The sequence below is a fragment of the Lotus japonicus genome, chromosome 6 (assembly GCF_012489685.1).
Source record: "Lotus japonicus ecotype B-129 chromosome 6, LjGifu_v1.2".
NCBI lineage: Eukaryota > Viridiplantae > Streptophyta > Magnoliopsida > Fabales > Fabaceae > Lotus > Lotus japonicus.
In genome coordinates this window covers 9,240,210-9,263,896 of record NC_080046.1, presented here as the reverse complement: position 1 = coordinate 9,263,896, position 23,687 = coordinate 9,240,210, and the positions used below count along the sequence as shown (strand labels likewise).

The 23,687-nt window shown below is 36.6% G+C and overlaps 3 protein-coding genes across 4 annotated transcripts; 2 read left to right on the top strand and 1 right to left on the bottom strand.

Annotated features, from left to right (window-relative positions):
• Positions 1-865: 865 nt before the first annotated feature.
• On the bottom strand, positions 866-7,961 carry LOC130724549 (uncharacterized). 2 transcript variants are annotated; one of them, XM_057575811.1, is made up of 14 exons: positions 7,567-7,961; positions 7,064-7,137; positions 6,858-6,993; positions 6,670-6,758; positions 6,432-6,564; positions 6,130-6,332; positions 4,850-4,974; positions 4,657-4,752; positions 4,238-4,359; positions 3,634-3,735; positions 2,566-2,675; positions 2,343-2,430; positions 1,769-1,968; positions 866-1,421 (listed from the first exon to the last, which is right to left on the bottom strand). In XM_057575811.1, the coding sequence occupies exons 1-14, from the start codon at positions 7,624-7,626 to the stop codon at positions 1,205-1,207; spliced, it is 1,755 nt and encodes a 584-aa protein (XP_057431794.1). In that variant the 5' UTR covers positions 7,627-7,961; the 3' UTR covers positions 866-1,204. The 2 variants fall into 2 exon arrangements, with proteins under 2 accessions (XP_057431794.1, XP_057431793.1); XM_057575810.1 differs by having other exon boundaries at positions 6,432-6,588; positions 7,567-7,960.
• Positions 7,962-9,878: 1,917 nt separating this feature from the next.
• Positions 9,879-17,319, top strand: LOC130726056 (UTP--glucose-1-phosphate uridylyltransferase-like). Its single transcript, XM_057577275.1, has 21 exons — positions 9,879-10,051; positions 10,138-10,185; positions 10,291-10,382; positions 10,481-10,571; positions 11,038-11,098; positions 11,190-11,267; positions 11,354-11,404; positions 11,509-11,582; positions 13,247-13,319; positions 13,415-13,472; positions 13,584-13,630; positions 13,714-13,779; positions 14,078-14,110; positions 14,917-14,969; positions 15,047-15,122; positions 15,248-15,304; positions 15,387-15,470; positions 15,557-15,655; positions 15,729-15,833; positions 16,856-16,927; positions 17,030-17,319. The coding sequence occupies exons 1-21, from the start codon at positions 9,969-9,971 to the stop codon at positions 17,054-17,056; spliced, it is 1,428 nt and encodes a 475-aa protein (XP_057433258.1). The 5' UTR covers positions 9,879-9,968; the 3' UTR covers positions 17,057-17,319.
• Positions 17,320-18,495: 1,176 nt separating this feature from the next.
• Positions 18,496-23,347, top strand: LOC130722718 (FACT complex subunit SPT16-like). Its single transcript, XM_057573541.1, has 2 exons — positions 18,496-18,871; positions 19,909-23,347. Exon 2 carries the CDS (start codon positions 19,923-19,925, stop codon positions 23,130-23,132), a length of 3,210 nt encoding a protein of 1,069 aa, XP_057429524.1. The 5' UTR covers positions 18,496-18,871; positions 19,909-19,922; the 3' UTR covers positions 23,133-23,347.
• Positions 23,348-23,687: the final 340 nt, after the last annotated feature.

Below are 23,687 nucleotides of genomic sequence, written 5' to 3'. Positions count from 1 at the left end.
CAACAAGGAAAAACTATTAAGAATCTGTTTGGATTACTTTGAATAAAATTATGTTGGATAAAATTATAGTTTTTTTTAACGTTTAATATAGAGATTCATTCAATCAAAAGAAACTACCTTCTTTAGAAGCTTCAAAACCCCCTAATTTGGAAGAATTAAAAAAACATCTTATGGTCGTTATTATAAAAACTATAATTATCTCACACCCTTTAAAGTATATTTAAGAGTTTTTCGGAGAGGTGGAGGCTTTGAAGTACAGGGGAATGGGGTAGGTCCGTGCACAAGAGGATATCATATTTATATTTGGAAATGAGGGTGCGTGAACTTTCATATGTATGATGTATGCATTGTGCTTAAAGAAAGGAAGTAGTGCAGAGTACCGGTAACACTGTCTTCTAACATTGAAATTCATACAAGTTCCATTAAATTGGAAGTGCGTCTCATATTTTTAGTAGACTTCACTAAAATTTTAACCAAACAATAAAAGAGTGTTGAAGATAGTGTTAAAAAGAGAGTGTTGCTAGTATTTTTCAATAAATAAGCATATAAGCAACGTGCAACTGTATACTTGTACTTATCTTGCAAATGAAATGATCTTTGATATATCAGTCCTAATTTCCTGGAAATTTACTGATATTCCATTTGTTTAGTACTTCAAATATGGATTTAGCTTGTATTTTGCATTTGTATTCGATGACTTAATTGGTTGCAGGAGAAATTTGTTAAATGTCTTGGACTTAACTTTCCTACTAGGATGCTGTTACAGTGGGAACTTTCAAGATCTCTTTCTAAAGAAATATTTAGTTACAACTGATGTTGCTGATCCACATTTCAGATAGATGATATAAATCAAATATGACATAGATTTTTGATTGATTGAATTCTCTTTTGAAGGTGCTATATCAAAACCACAAAATCATAAACAATTATAGCAGGCCATCCATAGGAATCTTACACCAATTACAAAAAGAGTGATCAAAACCTGGGACCTTTGCATTCAACCAACCCATGATGCCCACTTCAATCAATTCCAAAGTTTCGTCCATGCTTACATTTATAGAATTATTTCTTGATTCCTTGACAGCTAAATGAACCAGACGCATAGCATGCCAAATTCCTATCACACCTAGCATCTCAGAATTAATATACTATAAATAGACTAGCCATTAATGTGAGAAAATTAAGTTCCTCTTGCTTGATACAATTATACAGGGGACAGTGATCCCGTATATGAACCTTCACAGTACTTTAAGCTTTTGAGTGAACATGACGACAAGCAAGACGTGACTACAGCTTCTGCAATGCCAAATGTATCACTGCAGTCTTGCGAGTTCTCACTACCGGCAACTTTATATTCCCACTTCTCAGAAGTTGGTTTTAAAGCAATATTCAAGCCAACTGAGCGAGGTTCTGTCAAGAAACTGTATCACAAGACAAACCAAACATCATTTAGGCCTCAAATAACTAGGTAACATGCACCTAGTTTTAATTCTTTGGTGTTTCAAGGGAAATCCATAGCATCGCAACATAAATAAATACTCAGACCAACTGGCATGTCAAAACAGTGAAGCACCACTATGGAAGGGTATCTCAATGTAGTGGAGATTGATGCCAGGATGTGTAGGATGAAATATCTCAAGATCATGTAACTATGTAAGTTCTATCATTGTGCTTAGGATTACCAGAGCTGAACACATCAGTTCTATTCGATCTAAACAATTCATTTATAACAACTTAACAAGTATCACCAAGCAATGTCTACTCATACCTTGCCTCAAAGCTTCTCCCTTCAGAGCTCATCAATGCACATATGCTACAAATAATCCAAGGTGGAAGAAGCGCATCCTTAATTTCAATGCTATAACAAAGGCCATCTGGTGATCTCGGTGCAGACTCACCATCTTTCCAAATAGACTTGTTACAAGAAGCAGCAAAATGTTCAGCTCTTCTTGTCTCCATGCATTTAATCTGAGAAAGAGAAGATACAGATTCCAATATGTATTATTAGATAGCTGGGTAAAAGAAAAATAAAGTCTGTAGCGTTAAACAAATTGTACAAAAATAAATTATAACTTTCAAACAATTGATTCCTCTAGATTGTTTTATGGAGGATTCATCGATACTAGACTCATGCACAAATGAAAAATTAAGCAACTACTAACAATATTTACAACTCAACGATAAGAAATAACACTGAAAGTGGTAACAAAATTTCTGACTTAAGTAACTTAGGTAAAAGGATTGGTACGATAGTTCAATAATGCACTTGTATTTACAAATTGCAGAAACACAACATGGAAAGAACAAAAAGAGAAAATTAAGTCAAGAATTTATTAACATACATCAGGAGAAGACAAAGCAGAATTTTGAAAGGGCACGGGAGAGCACAAGACAGGTACATCCACACCAGACAGTGAGGTCCAGAGAATTCTGCAAAATACAGGTAATAAAAGTTAGTCCGCCACAAGATTAAAAGTACGAGTGTTAACATCAAACAAGTATAAGTCAATGGCGTATGGAAATTGGATAGGAAGCCACCAAGAAAGTTAACCATTAATTAGTCACCTATAATTAAGTAAGAGGTCATATAAACCATGTACATTGTTGTTGCCACTGAAAACCAACAAAGATTCCGGGCTATTATCAATATCAGAAAATGACCTTGACCGTCGGGTCTGCATTATTTCAAATGATAAAGCACCAATCAATAAAAACAGTATAAATAAACTTAACTACAGTTCTCAAGTTAATTGGTAGATAAACTTTGAGAGCAGAAGGCATAATATATGCACACATGGGAAAATCAGTTATTAACATGAAAATAAGCAAAAACCACTGGACAATAAACTTTCAGAGCAGAAGGCATAATATTTTGCAAGCCTTTATTGATTAACTTTTCATCTATAAACTAGTTGAGTTTAATTCAGTATACCTGTAAAAAAATTGTAAAATATTGTCTAATCAAGTGTTACCATAATTCAGGAAACATGGACACTTTGAAATAGTTCTGGTATCATGTCATTTTTGTGAAGGACACGTATTTGAATGCTTTAATCATTGAAATTTCATCCATCTCAACATGAGTTTAAAAACATTTTAATAAAAAATTCATTGATGTCTAATTATGTGTTGAAGGGGAGCCTTGGTGCAATAGTTGGAGTTGCTGCCTTGTGACAAAGAAGCTCCTGGGTCCAAGTCGTGGAATCAGCCTCTTACGATACAAAGCAAGGCTGGCTTCAATAGATCCATAAGGGTCCAATCCCTAGAATCAGCCATACCAGGAGCTTTGTAGCATCAGGTTGCTCTTTTATGTCTGATCATGTGTTATCACATTATCATTATTAAAACAGTCTTGTGCGTCAAACTCTTTCAATGAGGTAACAGCATATAACTAGAAGATGGTGTTTGAAAATACTTTACTAGCAGATTAATATAAACTCCTGCAAACACTACAGTTAATACTAGCTGTGAGCCAAAAAAGAAGTGCAGTTTCAGTAGTCACTATTTCGTACATATTCATCAATAGAATCACAAAGAGATGGGTGTAATATGTAAGGGAATTGTTTACCATGATCATTGAGAAGTTTCCCATAGAAATGCAAATTACATATGGAAAAAAAAAAAAAAACAAACCTGTCCTAAGTTTTGCTTCTCTATCTCTAACAGCTCAGCCAGAGACTCAGTAGCAACTAGCTCCACTTTCGAATGGCAGAGAGGCATATAGAAACAAAGATCCTGTTCAAGAGTGGATACAACCAAAAGTAAGTTCAGAAATCATAACCAAAGAAAATATTAATGAGAAAATTCCAGGATAATAATTCAAAAAGAAAAATGAAAAACCTCATAAATAGAAAAGGAAGTTCTGGTGATTCGGCAGTATAAAATAAAACCCTAATAAACCATATGTGCTAATAAGTAAACTGCACACATTATTGACGCTCAAGAGGTGACCTGTTATTAACTTCATGGCCCCATCAGTTTTAAAGACCCAACACCATAGAAGCATAATGGCACCTAGGACAAGACTAATGCTACAACAAAAAAAGATAAAGAAGTAATATGCCTTGTAGCACTGTCACTGATATTCTCCTAGAAATATGCAATCAATGAATTGTATTCTTAACCTTAGGCAGATATTATAAAAATAACTACCTCCCCTGCCCCCTGTCTGTATGATTGACTAGTAATTTATAGATGAACTGCACAGATCATTATACGTTATACAAGTAATGCTTACATGCTCTTTTAACAATGATCTTAAACCCATGGTTGACCGAGAGATATAAGCATTGATAGAGCATTTTGATCTCCTCGAGCTATCACCACCGGTAAACATCACCACAAACTGGGAAGTGCAAACTGGAAAACAGCAGGGGTAAAATCAACACAAAGTCTCATACAATATTCTTATATAAATTTTAACACACATAATATTGCACAAAGAACTTGGAAGGTTCCTAATATATCAAAACCAGGTCTGAATTAATAATAACAAAAGGAACCTACATCAATACAAGAAACTGTATTTTCATCAAGATAATTGTTCATTGCACACAAAAATAATAATTTACAGATCATAAAAAAAGCATACTTTGAATAATTCGATAATCTGTACAATTTCATCCAATAAAAAAGAAGACGTCCGTGAATAATTACCATAAAAGAGGCCACAGATGTTATTCCGAAGCATGTAATAGAGGTCTCGAAAGGATTCTTCCCAAGCTACTTGTCGTTTTCTTAAGAACTCCAATTCTATTGCATAAAAAGGAAATATGGAATGTAAGGGAAATAAAAAGGAAGAGGACAGAGAAGAAACTAAAATGGGCTACATTGAAAGCTGCTTGATTACCTCCATCAACAGTTGATTGGCTCAACACTAATATGAGAGAAGGTGGAAGAACAGATTGGGGATACATCCATGAATGCAAATCTTTGAAGCCATTGGACCCTCTCATGGTACCACGCATAGCTGACCTTGTATTGTGAAAATTTGAAAGAGGAAATACAAATAGCATTCATTAAAGACAAAAAAGGACATGAGGGATGCCCAAGGCAATTATGCGGGCAATAAAAATCCAAACAAATCACGTAAATAGGACAGCTTCTCAACATAAATAGCGATAAACAGAAGTCTTATTTACTGGTTGAGGTATCAATGTCTATATGAAAACTGTTTTATGTAGGTGGTAAACAGACTTTTATGTTAGAAACATGAAATATTAACATGTCATGGTTACTAAGAAAAGGAAGAATTATGTAAGCAATATACTACCTAGTTCCTTCAACTATTGAGAATATAGAGAGCTAGGGAAAAAAATCAAAAGAAAAATACTTGTTATACCATACACCATGCATGAATAGTGCGTGCATTAGTTACATCAACAATATTCATATCACATCAAATGCCAACATTCTTCTTATCAGTTTTGTGGAATATCATGAGATAGGACTCCCATCATATAGCCCAGCGCAATAGCTTTTGTATTCTCATATAAACATGTGGATGTGACACATAGCAAAAGGATCACAACTTAACTGTCATATTTACTAAGTTTTAACTGTCAGCACATCTATTTAATATTGACAGAACTCTATTAACTTGGGGTGGCGACAGTTGGTAGGGACTTCATCAGACTCTCAACAAAAGCCTTATCCCACTAAGTGAGGTCGGCTATATGGATCACACTATGCCATTGAGCTCAATCAAAAACATATTATGAGGGGTATTATTGATAATGAGATCATATTTCACAACATCTTCCCAAGTTCTTTTTGGCCTCCCTCTACCTCTCTGCAAAACCAAGTTATCAACCTTTCTCACCGGTGCCTTCGAAGGGCTTCTTTGTACATGTCCCATACCACCTTAACCGATTTTTCAGAGGGATTCAAACACCCCAACTGGGGGAAGGCTCTATATCAGCATTGGGCACAATTATCTTTTATAAACTATAGAGGCATTAAATAAACCTAGAAATACCTCCTTTAAATATAAACTATGAATTTCAGGGTAAGCTTTTTAGCTCACTCCAGGAGAAACTATTCCTACCAGTTTTGATGCCAAGATATTAGTCAATCCTATGCACTCACCAATTTACTGAAGAGGAAGAAACTATTCTCATATGCACTCACCAATTTACTGAAGAGGAAGAAACTATTCTCATATTGGTTTTTAGAGTAAGATCCAAAGGGGCCTTCTGACCGGGTACATGACATTCAGAGAAGAAACTTCCTTTGACGGTTGATTTCAAATCTCCACGTCTTTCAGATGAATCATCAGCTAAGCCATTATCAACCCGTGGTTCAAGTGCGGCTAGTCCTCTAAGTGCTTTGCCCTGAGATACATTTGAGTAGTAACATATTTATGATACAGCCTACACTGATTTAAAAGTAGGCACACAGATAAAAAAATGTCTGAGGTTACCATTGTATACCATGTCAATAGATGCAGCCAAGCCAGAAGATCTATCAGCAACAGATGAAATCTCAGCAACACTAAGAAACTTGCCTTGGCTGCAATTTTCATTTGTTTGACAAGCTTGCAATAGACCAACTTTTCTCACCTCACTGGAAGCAACAGAATTTGTCAAGCTGAGAGAAAATTAGGAACAGAATCAGAATAGGGAAAATTTAGCCGCAAGATCAAGTAAATATATAAGCTATGAGGCAAACCATGTAGCTCCTTGCTGTCTCTTAGCATCCAAAGTAGAAAAACCAAGCAGATTTTTCAGATTACTAGTTTTCCCCAAACATGGATTTTCCTGAACACAGCAACAAGTGACTTTGTTCAATCTCAACAACTCATGAAAATATCAATAGAGTAAACTAATATTAGTAAGAAGTTGAGAAAATATAATAACCTTTGCATTTTCCTTTCCGGATGCAACTCTAAACCTTGACTTTTTCGCAGCAAATACTTCATCGAGTTGTGTATCAGTGTATCTAGGAGTCTCGAACGATCCTTGTTTCTTAAATCCACGACGCCCCTCAGTGGCACTAACATAAACAAAGCAAACATTAACAAATTATGAAACAATGGACGGAAAGAGGTGCAAAAGATACTTACTTTGTAGAACTAGCCAGCGGGGGTGTCGATTCATTAGTAAGGTCCTTGAGACTTGCTCGCTTCAACTGCTCTCCCTGCCAAGTATGTATACATATCAGAAATCTGAAATCCCCTCCCCCCCACCATAATTAAATGCTAAATGTCAACATGGAAAGACATATATAATTCTCGGGAACTCGAATTGGAACAACACTACTATAACTCCATATCATCATATCAATTAAGATCAGAAATAAAATGCAGACAACATGATGAATAATAGAAATGCAACTCATCCTGAAATAAGAAAATGATAATTCACTCTAAAAAATGAAATGTTATTGCAAGGGAACAAATTATGCATTATCTACAATTATAAATCATTATTGAACATCGATAATGAATTGAATTCGAATCGCATTTCTGTCGAGGATTCAAAATTTCAAACAAATTGGATAACCAAAGGCAGCAATTCCCATTAGCATGTAGAAATTGAGTTTGAAGTGGGAGGAACTTTTACTTACCCTAAGTTCTAACGGTGTCTTTCTCTTAACCATGGATCTTCCCGTGGGTACGTTTTTCATGCCTTGTTTCGGAAAAATCACCACCGCAAGCGCTTCACCGATCAAAACTCATTGTCATTATATACCTACAGGCTACAAGTGAAGTGTTGATTGTGGCTGGCAAGTGGCAATTAGAGTTGTCGAACGCGGCGAAAAATACGTTGTTTTTGGTTGCGGACTGGGATAGCTTGTCGGAGGCACCGCGAAATGAGACCGGACTAGGCGAGCATTGGCAGGCGACGTGAACAGCGACGGCGGTGCGCGACGGTGGAATGCAAGCACGTAAATAGAGCCGGAGAGACCAGTAGTGGAAGTTAAAAAAAAAATGTGGTATTTTCAAAAAACAAATGTGGGAAACCTCTAAAAAAAATTTAAATATGGCCAAAATACATTCAACCCCTTTATTGTTTGTCAAAATAGCACTCCATCAATGTCAAAAAGAAAAAAAAAATAACACTACGTCACATTTTTATTTAAAATATACACTTCACTCACCCTCTTTCAACTTTTGAAAAAAAATATTAAAAATTTTCACAAAATTTGAATAATAAAGAAAAAATTAGTGACGAATTTTAGCTACTAAAAAAAAATACAAAAATAATATGTCAACACTCACTAATTTGAGGGTAGATATTTAGAAGGAGAAATTTTCGGTGTATCCAAAAAATAAATTACACTATTTAAAAATTAATTCTTAACTTTCTCTTCCCCAATTCATATGTCACTCAGTTTTTACCACTTGAACTATCATTTCTCTCTTCTTCCCTAGACCTTGGGTATTTTCCAATTATAATATGACGTGTATTTTATAATATGGAAAACTTAAGAGAAATTATGAATTTAATAAAGGTTAAGAGTTTTGATTTCTTCGCACCTCATTTTTTCTTTCATTTTCTTTCTATCTTTATGCTTCTTATCACATTATCTATCATATTTTTCATTTTTTTTTCTTCATGTATCATTAAGTGTGAGTTGTTTTCGAGTGTGAACAAATTTTATTGAAAGGAAAATAAAGAGAGAAATATAATATAATGGAATATGATATGTGAAAATTAAGATGTTTTTTATATTTTGATCCAATTTTTTTTCATTTCATCTTCATTCACTTAGTTTTCTTATCTTTTTCTCATCTTCCTATCACATTGTATAATTTTTCTCTCTATTTAGGTTTACGTGTGTTTAAAATTGGGGTGGCAATTAAAAAAAAACCACATTTATTTAAAACTTTCAGTTGCTCTTTGGTCTCTGACGTAAACCTCATCCATTAACAAACAAACGGTAGGACCAACGTTGCAGACTGTCAGCAAAGTCAGGGACCATCTGTGTAATTAAATTAGGTGAGGGACTAAAATCGTGGAATTGGTAAACATCAAGGATCAAAGTTGTAATTAAGTCAATAACCAATTAACCACCACCACTCTCTTCACCTCCTTCGTCACTCTTCGGCTTCGTTTGGATTGATGGAGGAGGAGGGAGTGGAGTGGAAGGGAGGGGAGGGAGGGATGGGTCCATTGTTTGGTTTATTTAAAATAGGATGGAAGGGAGTGGTAAGTAATGGTCCAACATCCATCATGCTCCATTACATTCCATCAGATTTACTCCCCCCCCAAATTGGATGGAAAGGAATGGAAAGGAAAATTGGTCACTTAATTAAATTATGAAAATACCATTCTACCCATGATAACCTCCATACATAATCACTGCAACTAGATTTTTTCTTATATATTGTGAGGACATGGAGATATATATACATTTATTTACACTCTGCAAGTATAGTTGCTCTTCAAATGTTTGCAACTGTACGGTTGCTGGTGATATTGGCCTCTTAATTACGTGGTTCTTGTGGCTGCTTAGTGTGCATCTCTCTTTTCAATGGCTGGTGGTGTACGTTGTGGCATTGTGACTTCTTCTATTTGTCCAAGTGGTGGTGCCTTTGGTGATTGTTGCTCCATTTTTGTCCTTGTTTGTACGTTGCTCGTGATATTGGCCTCTTAATAGGAGCATTCATGTTCAATATTTAGACACACCAGATCTTAAGATATTGAACATTGGCTACCAATTTTTAACTGTTTTTTCAGCTTGTCTTTTATTTTAAAATGAGGGTAATATAGGAATAATAAAAATTATAACTCGTTCCGCTCCGTCCATTATCCAAACAACGCAGTGGTAACTTTGTTCCGCTCCGTCATAAAATATCCAAACAATTGAATGAAATTTTTATTCCATTCCGCTCCGCTCCATTCCGTTCCATTATATTCCATTCCGCTCCGCTCCATTATGTTCCATCAATCCAAACGAAGCCGAATCGTAACTCTCCCGCGCGCTTTCACCTCACATTCTCGAACCTTCCTTCACCGGCAACGATGGCCACCGCAACTCTCAGCCCCGCCGACACCGATAAGCTCTCCAACCTCAAATCCGCCGTCGCTCACCTCAGCCAAATCAGGTCCTCTTCCATCTCATCTGCATTCTCTCATCAACCAGAACCTGATGATTATCATCAATTTCATTTCTCGAATCTGTGTTTTGCAGTGAGAATGAGAAGAGCGGATTCATCAACCTCGTCGCTCGTTATCTCAGGTATGAATCGCCTAATCACGAAGCTTAACAATCAAAATTGATCATATGCACGCATTTTTCTTTTTCCGGTGATTTATATTGTTTTTTTCAATGCATTGATCGCAGTGGAGAAGCACAGCATGTTGAATGGAGTAAGATCCAGACGCCTAATGATGAAGTGGTGGTGCCTTATGATAGTTTGGTACCAACTCCTGAAGGTAATTGATCTTCGTGTTTCGTTCGGCTTTTCGATTTGGTTGATTTGATGATTTCACAGATCGATTTGTGTTTACCGCGTGAATCGATATCGGTGCAGATTCTTCACAGGTGAAGAATCTCTTAGATAAGCTTGTGGTGTTGAAGCTTAATGGAGGCCTGGGGACAACTATGGGTTGTACTGGTCCAAAGTATGGTGAATCTGTTTTGTTTTCCTTTAGAAGTTCAAGATATTTTTCCTGTATTTGATAGTTAGTGCTTTAGGCTAGTCGGAAAATCAAGTTTCTAAGGTTTAATAGCGCGGAATCTGGCGATACATGTGATCAATTTGCCTTGTAATGATTGTTTCTTCAGCTAGAGTCCTTAATTTTGAAAAAAATGGAAAACAAATGTCCTTACAAGTTTGACTTCACAATCCTATTATTAGTGTTGTCATAAAAAGTTATAGATGCATATTGGTGTTTATGGAAAATTTATAATGCAAGTGTGTTCAAGTGATTAATTGAAAAATACTTGTCAACATTATGAAAATAGAAATTTTGGAGAAGAAAAATTTAATCCAGGTCTGGATTTGGGAATTCTGCTAGGTAGTTATCTTAATTTGCCTTTCATTACTATCTAAATTTTCTTCTTAATTTGTTTACAAATGAAATGCAGATCTGTCATTGAAGTTCGTGATGGATTGACATTTCTTGATTTAATTGTCATCCAAATTGAGGTTATTTTCCAGTCCTTCCTTTGCTTGGCTTTTCTTCTGTTTTTGCACTCGTGGACTTTTCACTGATAAGTGATAACTAGCATTATTGTAGAATCTCAATTCCAAATATGGAAGCAGTGTTCCATTGCTTTTGATGAACTCGTTCAACACTCATGATGACACTCAAACGGTACACGAGCTTTCCCTTGGACCCTCAGTGCTAGATATAAATATAGGCTGAATTTTTTTCTGATCTAACAATTTGAGTGTTTGTAGATTGTTGAAAAATACAAAAACTCGAATATTGAGATTCATACCTTTAACCAGGTTTGTGTCTCTGAGTTATCACACTAAATACATGATGAATTTTCTGGACATTGAGCTTTAATTTCTTGCTTGATTTTAGATTGCAAAAACTAAATTTTATGCAGAGCCAATACCCTCGATTGGTTGTTGATGACTTTTTGCCATTTCCATCCGAAGGACAGACTGGCAAGGATGGGTGGTATGACTTCATTTGTGTTTTGCTTTGCAAACCTTGCATCTTTTTATATTTTTATTCAGGTTTCTTAATTAGCAGTTTTGCACCGGTATAATAGTAGGTAGATGTATAATTCAAGACACATATGTAAAGGAGTTCATGTTAATCTTATGAAAAATATTTAGGGATGTGATAGGAATAGACCTCCAATTAAGAGGGTCTATGAGAGGAGACTTAGGGGAGTTCATTGTAAGAATGACCCACTAACTAACATAGAGCTAGTTAGTCAATTGTTACAGGGAATTGTTAGTTTGTTAGAAGGATAGCTAGAGAATGATAGAGACTGTTGAGGAGTATCCAGATTGTCATTTGGGATTTTGTGGAGAGGGCTGAGCATCTCAAAGTCTCAAACTCACTCAGCATTCCTTTGTATCTCTTTTGCTCTGTTTTCCTGGTTCTGCTTCACATTGGGACAGAATTGGGGAAATCAGGGTTGCCACAATAATAGCATTTTTTCCCCTTTTTGGTACCTGTTGTATCAGGATGACATCTATCATTTATAAAAGATCCTGACAAAGTTAAAAGCACCTCAACTCTGCATCACCTTGCCATTATGGAAGTGCAAATTTGTTCTATGCTGAATGCTGATTTCTTAGGATATATTGTTAGGGTCCAATCACAAGGTATGCAACATGAGTCCCACATTGGAAGTATGAGATTCTAGTGTGGAGTTTATAATGCCTTGGGCTCTCCAACCACAACAGCTAGCTTGTAGTATGGTTCTCTCAAGGTAGGAACACAGTTGTTATAAAACTGTTCCTCTAGAAAGTAGACATAGCACAGACCCTCAGATTGAAGCATGGAACTGTTTCTGCTCATGAATCAAGCATTCATTCAAATACTTAACATATCTTTCCTAAGTTTTACTCATGTCCTGCAGTTAAACCCCACATGTCAGCCATTTTGGAGATATTAATCAGTCTAATTCTAAATGAAGTTTCATGCTTGGGGGGACATTTGTAGTTTGCATAGTTGTCTTGTCATTCCTCAAACTTTTGGGGCCTAGAAGTTACATGCATGGCGTGAGTGTGGGGTTTGTTCGGATTATCCCCAACTATGTATGAAGGGACACATTTAATCAGATAGTTTGACATACATCTTTAAAGTAATATATTACTTACGAGTATGCATGTATAACAAATTCATTAAGGTGGACAGATAATTAGAAAGTTAGGAGGATAAGAGACGGTCCTTACAGAATAAGAGAAAAAAAAACAAAGAGAACAAGAAAACATCAATGAAGCAAAGCTATCCAATCTCTCAACATTTGTACAAGAGAAACCCCTGTAAAACACCCTGGACTTTAAAACAAGAAGTCAAACACTTATTCTCATCCCAAAGGAGCTCTTGTGCATAAGAATCTCCTTAAAGATTATGAGTTCAATTATGTTCCAACTTCCAACCATATGGAATGGATTGCGCAATGCCACAGGGATTTGGCTTCTTCCAATCTCCAAAAACTGGCAATCTAAAAGCGTACTATCATCCAGTGGTTACATTGGAATTGTCTGCTTTGCTGCCTTCATAACTTGGGAAGTGTTATATGAGTTCATTAGTCAGTCTAGTCATAACTGTAACCTTGAGCATGTCTCTGCTAGTATATTTATGAGTAATCACTTCATGCATAGGTACCCTCCTGGCCATGGAGATGTCTTCTCATCATTAATGAACAGTGGAAAACTTGATGCACTTTTATCGCAGGTTGACTCCAGAACTCAATTTATTTTTAATTGGTTTGTCTTTTGGTTTGGTCATTAGCATACCTATTTTTTCCTGTCCTATTTGTTCTCTTACAGGGTAAGGAGTATGTGTTTGTTGCCAATTCAGATAACTTGGGTGCTGTAGTTGACTTGAGTATCCTTTAAGCTTTTATTCTTTTTATATTATTTTTGGCTGCATTTCTCTTTAGTTATACATGAAAACTGTATCTCTAGTATCAATAGTGTCCTTGACAGTTTAATTTAGAAATCTTAAATCATTTGATCGAGAACAAGAATGAATACTGCATGGAGGTAAACAAAGATGGTTGTTATCAAGCAATTCTATTTTAGCTTTAGACTTGCATAATATTATTTTTCCGGTGCTTGTATTTCAGGTGACTCCCAAGACATTGGCTGATGTGAAAGGTGGCACTCTGATTTCTTATGAAGGAAGGGTTCAGGCACGTACCAGTTTCTGATTTCATTTCTTCTCAACCAAGATTTTTACCTGATCAAATCAGTATTCTGATTGTAGGGTGTGCCTAACTCGCTCTATTTGAACTGCTTCAATGTGATATGTTCTATCCAAGTTTTTATACCAAAGGGACAAAAATTATCTAGAGTTCAATAACTATCCTTCTCTCTCCCTATTTGGTTTCTGGCTTTCTGCACCTTCAAATAAAATTAAGAGATGTATGATCAGTTAGAGTCTCACGGTATTGGTAATTAGTGACATTTATCTTTGATTGTTCAATGCAGCTCCTGGAAATCGCTCAAGTTCCAGATGAACATGTAAGCTACTTAAACTCTGTCATTTTCATTCCTGTTCATCCCTCTTTCCCAAATGGAGACAATTGTTTTAGTAAATTATGAAGAATAAGGATCATGATGAACTAAGTCGGCTATTATAACTAAGAATGCGATGACTCACTCGATAAATAGTTATATTTTATTTGGGCAATCAACGATCTGTACTTTACACTAATGGGTTGCTCTATAATTGTCTGACTGGATTGCTCATGCCTGGGAAAAAACATTTTCAATAATTAAAAAGGAAAGGAAAAAAAGCCATGATTGTTTTGTCGTTTTCAAGAAAATAACACAATATTTCCTCTTTGAAAAACGAAGTCTGATAATGATACATACTGCATAGGGAACTCAGAGTTGCTTTGGTGATATATCCTTTGTTGAGGAAAGCCTAGTAGTTGAAAGAGATATAGACTTTTCTCTTATTTTGGTGAAACTGCATGACATATCTAACCCTCATGCTAGTTGATAACCATTGATTATATGAACTATATAATCATTAGTGTTAATATTTTTTTGTAAAATTTTATCCACCATTGGTATTAATAGTATAATGTTGATAAGTCTTACTTGATGATGGGTCCTTCATTAGGAATTAAAGTGAGAAGTCAGTTGTATGATGCTAGAACATGCTTTTGCAATTTATTGTTGGTTTATCTGTTACCCGATAAATTTAGAAGGAGAATAAGGTTTATGGTAGCTGGAACAGGCTTGTGAATGGTGATGGTTGAGGCAAACAAATTTGTTGGAGAATTTGCTAATTATGTCACTCATTGTCCCTCTTCATGCAGGTTAATGAATTCAAGTCAATAGAGAAGTTCAAAATTTTCAACACAAATAATTTGTAAGTTATGCTAGTCAGTTCCCTGAGTGTCTTAGATTATAGACTCATTCGGGATATTCACAATATATACTCTACAGGTGGGTGAACTTAAAAGCAATTAAAAGGCTTGTTGAGGCTGATGCTCTGAAGATGGAGATTATTCCGAATCCAAAGGTGCAAAACGGTCATTGACCGTAACCACTTTTCTCTTTTGTTGTTTCTATGACAGGGGTGCTATAGTCTGGGTTAAGTGCTGGACAATAAGTTGGAAAATTGCTGACAAAATTTGTGCATTTTAGGAAGTTGAAGGAGTGAAAGTTCTTCAACTCGAAACTGCTGCCGGTGCTGCAATTAAGGTACTGTTTATTTTAGATGTTACTAGAAGTTCTGAACACTGATTTATTTTTTCTACTGCTCTTAATACATATCTTTTAACAGTTTTTTGACAAGACTATTGGAATCAACGTTCCTCGATCCCGCTTCCTTCCAGTGAAGGCAACTTCAGATTTGCTTCTAGTTCAGGTCATAATATTTTCTTTCATGTCATGATAACTTGCTTGGAAGTTGATGAAAGTCATTCGCTTAAGGCAATTTGTCTTGTTTTGCAGTCAGACCTGTACACTTTACAGGATGGATTTGTTCTTAGGAACCAAGCTAGGGCAAATCCTCAAAACCCTTCTATTGAATTGGGACCAGAGTATAAGAAGGTTAAGATCTCTATTACTTTTACTTTGTCTTAGATGATAAAAATAATATTCATTTTCTTGGTCTCCTTCACAGGTCAGCAACTTCTTGAGCAGGTTCAAGTCAATTCCCAGTATAGTTGAGCTCGATAGTATAAAAGTGGCAGGCGATGTATGGTTTGGAGCTGGTGTTATCCTCAAGGTTTTGAATTAAATTCTTCCTTATGTCTGATACTTATGTTCTTGAATGTTTTGTCATTCTTATTCCAAACGTGACTTCGCGTACTTTGTGGGTATGAGAAATACTAAGATTCAAGTTTTCTTTATGGTTTAGCAAGTTTATTATAATCAAGTTCGGTGGAATTAAGCTTGAGAGAATGAATTTGTGTTTGGAAATGGTATGTTAGAAGTAAGTTTGAAAAATTGTTTTTGGTTGGATAGTAAGATAGAATAATTTTTTAGGTTCTGGGTCCCATGCTAAGAATGAACAAATCTGGTAAATGTAACTTAAGTCACCTGTGAATGTACTTTATCCAACAGAGAAAACTACCCTAACTCAATTCACATTAAACAACACTAATTTTAACACAAACCTTTTCAACTGAAAATTGTCTAACAAACATGCTCTTAGAGTATTATTGCTTTAATTATTAGTCTAGTCATAAAGTATCTATTTTAAACGTTACTTTCCACATTTTTAAGCAGTAAATGCAGAAAAATATTAGCCATTCCTCTTCTAAAGGTTCCGCAGGATCTAACGAACTTGTAGCTACATGATGTTGTTAGCCCGGGTCTTTAAAATTTGACCATTGGGGTGTGTTGTGATATGATGGTGTACAAAGTTTGATTCCTCACTCGGCTACTCATTCTCCACCCTTAATAGTACTACCAAATTACAATCGAAGTTTCATTTTATCACATTACGAGTACATAATTGTTTTTCGATGATTATATAGCGTGATGCCAGATTCTTGAAATATCATCCACATAAAGTTTATATGTTCCTTTTGAATGTTCTAGAAACTTTCTAATGTTTTGATCTGTTGCAAGTAAACTAAGAATGTCAGCAAAGAAACCAATCATATATCAATTTCCCCTTTTATGTTTTCACTGCTAGTAATTTATTCGGCCTTCGTCCCTAATACAGTTGAGAACTTGAAAAAAAAAAACTATTTATTTGGATTTTTGATCTGTTATCTTCCATTCTTTCTGGTGCCTTAACAGGGGAAAGTCAGTATTGTTGCAAAACCAGGTGCAAAGCTGGAAATACCTGATGGAGCTGAGATTGCTAACAAGGTATTTAAGTTCAACTACACAAGCCTTATTTGTCCAGGTGATCTGCTTGAGGTTATCATTCTAATATTTAAGTAGGCCTAAAGCTTTAATTGTCATGTGCAGGAGATAAATGGTCCTGAGGACCTGTGAGGATTTAAAATTTGTCTGGCAGTGCAATCTTTTCAGTCTTCTTATTGCTCCAAGTTTGATAGGGAAAAAAATAACAAGGCGGTTTTTAATGAGGATGTCTGAATATGGAGCATTGCCTATTATTTTGTAATTTTGTTTGACAAAGACTCAAGGAGGGTCATGTTTTGATCCCTGTGATATGAAGCGTTTCCGCCATTTTTGCCGAATAATGTGGTCTCTACTTTTATTTTTGGCTGGTTACTACTATGAGGTTTCACTGCAAATGAGTTCAGATATTTCAACCCCTCCAAAAAATACATACGTGCATAGTGTTAGCTTAGCTGCCACGCTCTCTTCACTCGTTGGTTTTGTTTTGTCATGTTTAACTACTATTCGGATAACAGTAAATAAATAATACGCCCCCGAATTATAAGCAACTTTGGACAAGGGTGGTTCAGTGCCTCCCACAATACAATTGAGTGCTTGTTTGTTTTTACTTCATTTCAGTTGAAACGTGATGCATCCACCTCAACGTCATCCCGATTTCTTAGGCACAAAAGTAAACGAAGCTTCATTGTTGGTTTGAGTTGAATGGACATTCACATTGGCCCCAACAACAATACAAACACACTGAGCAATTGATTGAACCTTGTGCTCGATGAATGATCAAGCTATTAATTGAAGTATAAGTGCAGTTGGGGGCTATCAACGATCATGTGATTAGCTTAAGAAGAGCCGCGGAATGAAGTGATTGTACAATCTTAGAGGAAAGGATTGAGAGCGATTGAAGTTGGTAATTGCATCCTAGCTCTCCAATGTACTTAAAGATTGTGGGAGGAAACAGAATTGTATGTGTAGCTACAACGTTGTTTGTGAAACTAGGTCTTCGCTCTTTGCTTAACAACTCCTTAAGCAACATGTTTTAGACGGTCTACTTTCCAGGATCCAAATTTGTGTTTTCATCATTACAAGGGTTTAGATTTTTTACGAAAAATGTTGTCTTCACACTTCTCTACCGCTCTACTTTTAGAGAGATATATGAATAAAAGAGAGAGAAATGAGTTTGATATGGTAAATGATGTGATAAAAATAGAGTGAAAATGATATGTAAAAAAAACATGAATGTGAGTATATCAAAATTCATTATTTTACCACTAGATCAACACTTGTTTTGGTGCATGTTATTATCATTTCAAACAATTTATCTTTTTCAAGGTAAGAAATAAATATTTTTGTCAATGGAACTTTATTAATGAAATGCAATAAGTTAAGTCCAAGATACAGAAAATGGGCTCTAGGCCCTCTGCTTAGGCACTCATGGCTAGAATCCCTCCCTAGATTCTCAAATAGTCAAATCACATGTCAGAGAAAAAAAAAAGAAAAAAACTATTACTACCACCATCGCGAAGGTTCTATGAGCGGTTAGAATTTCAAAAATATTACAATTCATGCCATTATTTTGCCCGCGGTACTTTGGCGCATTTTCTTTATTTTCATTCAACCGCGACTCCCTCCCTCCGGTTTTAAGAGTCCCGTCACGACCATCGCTACAACTGAACCCTAATTTCACCCTCTCGCATTTCTCAACACTCTTCTTCTTTCTCCATCTCAAATGGCATAGAGCCACACTTCAAAACCCTAATTTCAACAACAACAACAACCACCAATTAGGGTTTCACACCCTACCCCATTTTCTTCGAAGAACAAAACCACCAATTAGGGTTCGCACCGCGCAGAAGACACTCCTCAACTCTGGAAAACGCACTTTCTCCTTCGTGGTGAACTTCGCAGCGAAACGAGCAGCTTTTACACCTTCGACAACGAACGAACGACTGAGTGAGTTTTTTTTCTTTTCTTTTTCTTGTTTTTTCATCTTCGTCTGAATTCGGGTGAAACGAACTACCAGTTCTTTTTCCTATCATGATTATTTGTTGGTGGATTTCGATGTTATGTGAATTTTGTATTTTACTGTAAATGTTGGATGCTGCGGCGGTGTGCGGTTGCGGGACGACGTGAAAACCCTAGAATTTGCATGGGTAATTTTTTCGAATGTTTTGATTATGTTGGTTGAATTCTGTGTTTTGATTTCCGTCCAAGTTGCGAAAACTGTGTCGATTCTTACTTCAGTTCTGTTTTATGCATTTGGTTTTCTGGATCTCTTGTGAAATTGAATTTTGTGCTGAGTTTTGCAAGTATAGTTACTCTGCCTTCTGTGCTTTGTTGTGTGTAACTTTGCCATACTGATAGAAGTTTATGTTTGCTTACTGAAATTTGAAAGAGACTGGTGTTTGTTTAGGATTTCTACTGCTAACCAATCATGTCCAGGTTTGAATGTTGTGAAAAGTCCAGTTATTTTTATTCATTGGACTGAAGTATTCTGAGTACTTTTTTCATGAAAGTTACTATTTACTGGAATTACTCACTGTATATGCTCAATATGTGCACACAGATTTCGTTTACTACTTCAATGTCTGTATAAAATATTTCAGGAGCTTCTTTTGTTTACCTTTTTAATGACTTCCCCTGATATGTATGGACAGTGTGTATTGGAGATTATAGAGATATTAGTCCATTTTCTATAGGGTTCTGATATTTATGAAATGGGAAATTCCCTAGTTTAATTTCAAGGCTCATATGTATAGTGTGGAATAGAGAAACTTGAGCAATAGTTAAATTGTGTTGTGAGTACTTGAAATTTTTTAGTCATTCGTGTGCTGGAGCAGTATTTTGAGGCAAACCATGATAAAGTGGGACTCGACTCCCTGTTTATTTAATCAACCACCTTACACTGCCCTGAGGGGACTCTTGGAGTTTGTGTTCATAACTGAATTTTCTATTTCTTATTTGTTTTTTTATGTCTTTTTTTTTTTCAGAGAAATAACTGGCCATGGCAGACCATCGAAATGGAAGTGCCCAAGCTGCCAATGGAAAGGCTAGTGCAGCAGGAACTGCCTATTCTATTGATCTGAATGCATTTCAGACCAGAATGAAGACATTTTATTCACATTGGGATGAACACAAAACTGATCTCTGGGGCTCTTGTGATGCAATTGCTGTGGCATGTCCTCCGCCTTCTGAAGATCTGCGATACCTGAAATCTACTGCTCTGAACTTGTGGCTGCTTGGATTTGAGTTCCCAGAGACGATTATGGTCTTCACAAAGAAACAAGTCCATATATTGTGCAGCCAAAAGAAGGCATCCATTCTTGAATCAGTCAAAAAACCTGCCAAAGAGGCAGTTGGTGCGGAAATTGTTTTGCATGTCAAGCCTAAGAATGATGATGGAACCACTCTTATGGATTCTATATTTCATGCCATTCGAACTCAGTCAAAGGCTGACGGCGGGGATGTTCCCACTGTTGGTTACATATCAAGAGAGGCTGCTGAAGGGAAACTGCTTGAAACATGGGCTGAAAAATTAAAAAGTTCTAAATTTAATCTTACTGATGTGGCCAATGGGTTATCTATGTTGTTTGCTGCTAAGAATAATGAGGAGCTTACATCTATTAAAAGAGCAGCATACCTGACAACCAGTGTGATGAAGAACTTTGTGGTTTCGAAGCTTGAGAATGTAATTGATGAAGAGAAGAAAGTTTCTCATTCTACTTTGATGGAGGAGACTGAGAAAGTTATACTTGAACCTTCTAAAGCTAACTGTAAACTGAAGGCTGAGAATGTTGATATTTGTTATCCCCCAATTTTTCAGAGTGGGGGGGAGTTTGATCTGAGGCCTAGTGCTGTCAGCAATGATGATTTACTTTACTATGACTCTGCCAGTGTGATTATATGTGCTGTGGGGGCTCGGTATAAGAGTTACTGCTCAAACATAGCCAGGACTTTCTTGATTGATGCCATTTCTCTTCAAAGTAAGGCTTATGAGGTTCTTCTGAAGGCCCATGAAGCTGTCATTGGTTCTTTTAAGCCTGGAAATAAATTGAGTTCCGCATACCAAGCTGCAGTTTCTGTTGTGGAAAAGGAAGCTCCTGACTTACTTCCCTTCTTGACAAAGTCTGCTGGAACAGGAATCGGTATTGAGTTTCGAGAGTCAAGTCTGAATCTTAATGCAAAAAATGAGCAGATAGTGAAAGAAGGCATGGTCTTCAATGTTTCACTTGGATTTCAGAACTTGAAGAGTGAGAACAGTAAGTCAAAGAACAAGGTCTTCTCTCTCTTGCTTGCTGACACTGTCATCATAAACAAAGACAAGACAGAAGTAGTGACTTCTATGAGCTCAAAAGCTCTTAAAGATGTGGCGTATTCTTTCAATGAGGATGAAGAGGAAGAGGAAAAGCCTAGTGCAAAATCTGATGCCAATGGTGCAGAGCACTTAATGTCTAAGACAACTCTAAGGTCAGACAATCATGAAGTTTCAAAAGAGGAACTCAGAAGGCAGCATCAGGCAGAACTTGCACGTCAGAAAAATGAAGAAACTGCAAGGCGTCTTGCTGGTGGCGGAAATGGGGCAGGAGATAACCGTTCCTCTGTGAAGAATTCTTCAGAACTGGTGGCCTACAAGAACATAAATGACCTTCCTCCTCCCAGAGAAATGATGATTCAGATTGATCAAAAGAATGAAGCAGTTCTCTTGCCCATAAATGGAAGCATGGTTCCTTTTCATGTGGCTTTCATTCGAACAATTAACAGCCAACAGGACACCAACCGCAAGTGCATTATCAGAATTATTTTTAATGTTCCTGGGACAGCCTTCAATCCTCATGATTCAAATTCAATGAAGTTCCAAGGATCTATATATTTGAAGGAGGCTTCATTCCGCTCTAAGGATCCAAGGCATAGCAGTGAAGTTGTGCAGTCCATTAAAACACTTAGGCGACAAGTTGTAGCCAGGGAATCTGAGAGAGCTGAAAGGGCAACCCTGGTTACCCAGGAGAAACTGCAGCTTGCTAATAACAAATTTAAGCCGATAAGGTTGTCTGACCTCTGGATCCGCCCTGTTTTTGGTGGCCGTGGAAGGAAACTACCGGGTACACTGGAGGGTCATGCGAATGGATTTCGCTACTCTACCACCAGGCAAGATGAGCGTGTGGACATAATGTTTGCCAACATTAAACATGCATTTTTTCAGCCAGCAGAGAATGAAATGATTACACTTCTGCACTTTCATCTGCACAACCACATTATGGTAGGAAATAAAAAGACCAAGGATGTTCAGTTTTATGTTGAGGTAATGGATATGGTACAGAACATTGGAGGTGGGAAAAGATCAGCCTATGACCCTGATGAACTTGAAGAAGAACAGAGAGAGAGAGACCGAAAGAACAAAATCAATGTAGAATTTCAGACCTTTGTGAATAGAGTGAATGATCTCTGGGGGCAACCACAATTCAATGGACTTGACTTGGAGTTTGATCAACCTCTAAGAGAACTTGGCTTCCCTGGAGTACCTCATAAATCTTCAGTATTTATTGTTCCTACTTCAGCCTGCCTTGTTGAACTGATAGAGATCCCATTCCTTGTTGTTACACTAAGTGAGATTGAGATTGTGAATCTAGAGCGAGTTGGGCTTGGGCAGAAGAACTTTGATATGACAATTGTGTTTAAGGACTTCAAGCGGGATGTGCTTAGGATTGATTCTATCCCTTCTACATCACTGGATGGCATCAAGGAGTGGCTTGACACCACAGACATCAAATATTACGAGAGTAGGCTGAATCTGAACTGGCGTCAGATCCTAAAGACAATCACTGATGACCCTCAAAGCTTTATTGAAGGTGGTGGTTGGGAGTTTCTGAATTTGGAAGCTACTGATTCAGAATCTGATAACTCAGAGGAGTCTGATAAAGGTTACGAACCATCTGATGTGGAGCCGGAGTCTGATTCTGAAGATGAAGATTCTGACAGTGAATCACTTGTTGAGTCTGATGATGATGATGAGGAGGATGAGGACTCTGAGGTAGATTCAGAGGAAGAGAAGGGAAAGACATGGGAAGAGCTGGAGAGGGAAGCAAGCAATGCAGATAGGGAGAAAGGGAACGAGTATGACAGTGATGAAGATAGGCAGAGAAGGAAGGCGAAAGCCTTTGGTAAGTCACGAGCCGGTGCAAGTAGTAGCATGCCCAAGCGCTCCAAGTTAAGATAGATTTTGTTTATTGTTCTTTGACTGGTTTAGTAGTACAGATGCTTTATGTTGTTGCTGTGGATTGCAGTTCGTGTTTGGACTAATTGTCGTATCATTGTAACTTAGATTTTCGTTTGCATAGCTCAGTATCGGATAGCCCTTGAATCGAATTTATGTTTCCTTGAACGTGGTTTTATCTTTTATACAATTGCGGCTATTTTATGTTTCCTGATTAACTTTTAGGGCGAAAGTCGTTGACCTTAGAGAATAAAATAAGTAGCCAATATATTATTATAATCTCAATGGCTTAATTAATTAAATGGTTGTGATCATTTTTGATTCTGTGTGTTTTTGGTTCTTAAGTGTTTCTTTCTCTGCTAGTATTCTTCTTTTCGACAAAATAGAAGGACGAAGAGGTATATATAGATAAATTTTTCTTGGTGCCATTATGATCTTACGGATTTTTTAATTAGTTTTTATAATTTTGAACTTTTTAATTGGCTTTTCTCAATTTTTTAATTGGTGTTTATTCGTTGGTATTATTTATGGTTGTGTCTAAGATGAACTAGCATGTGG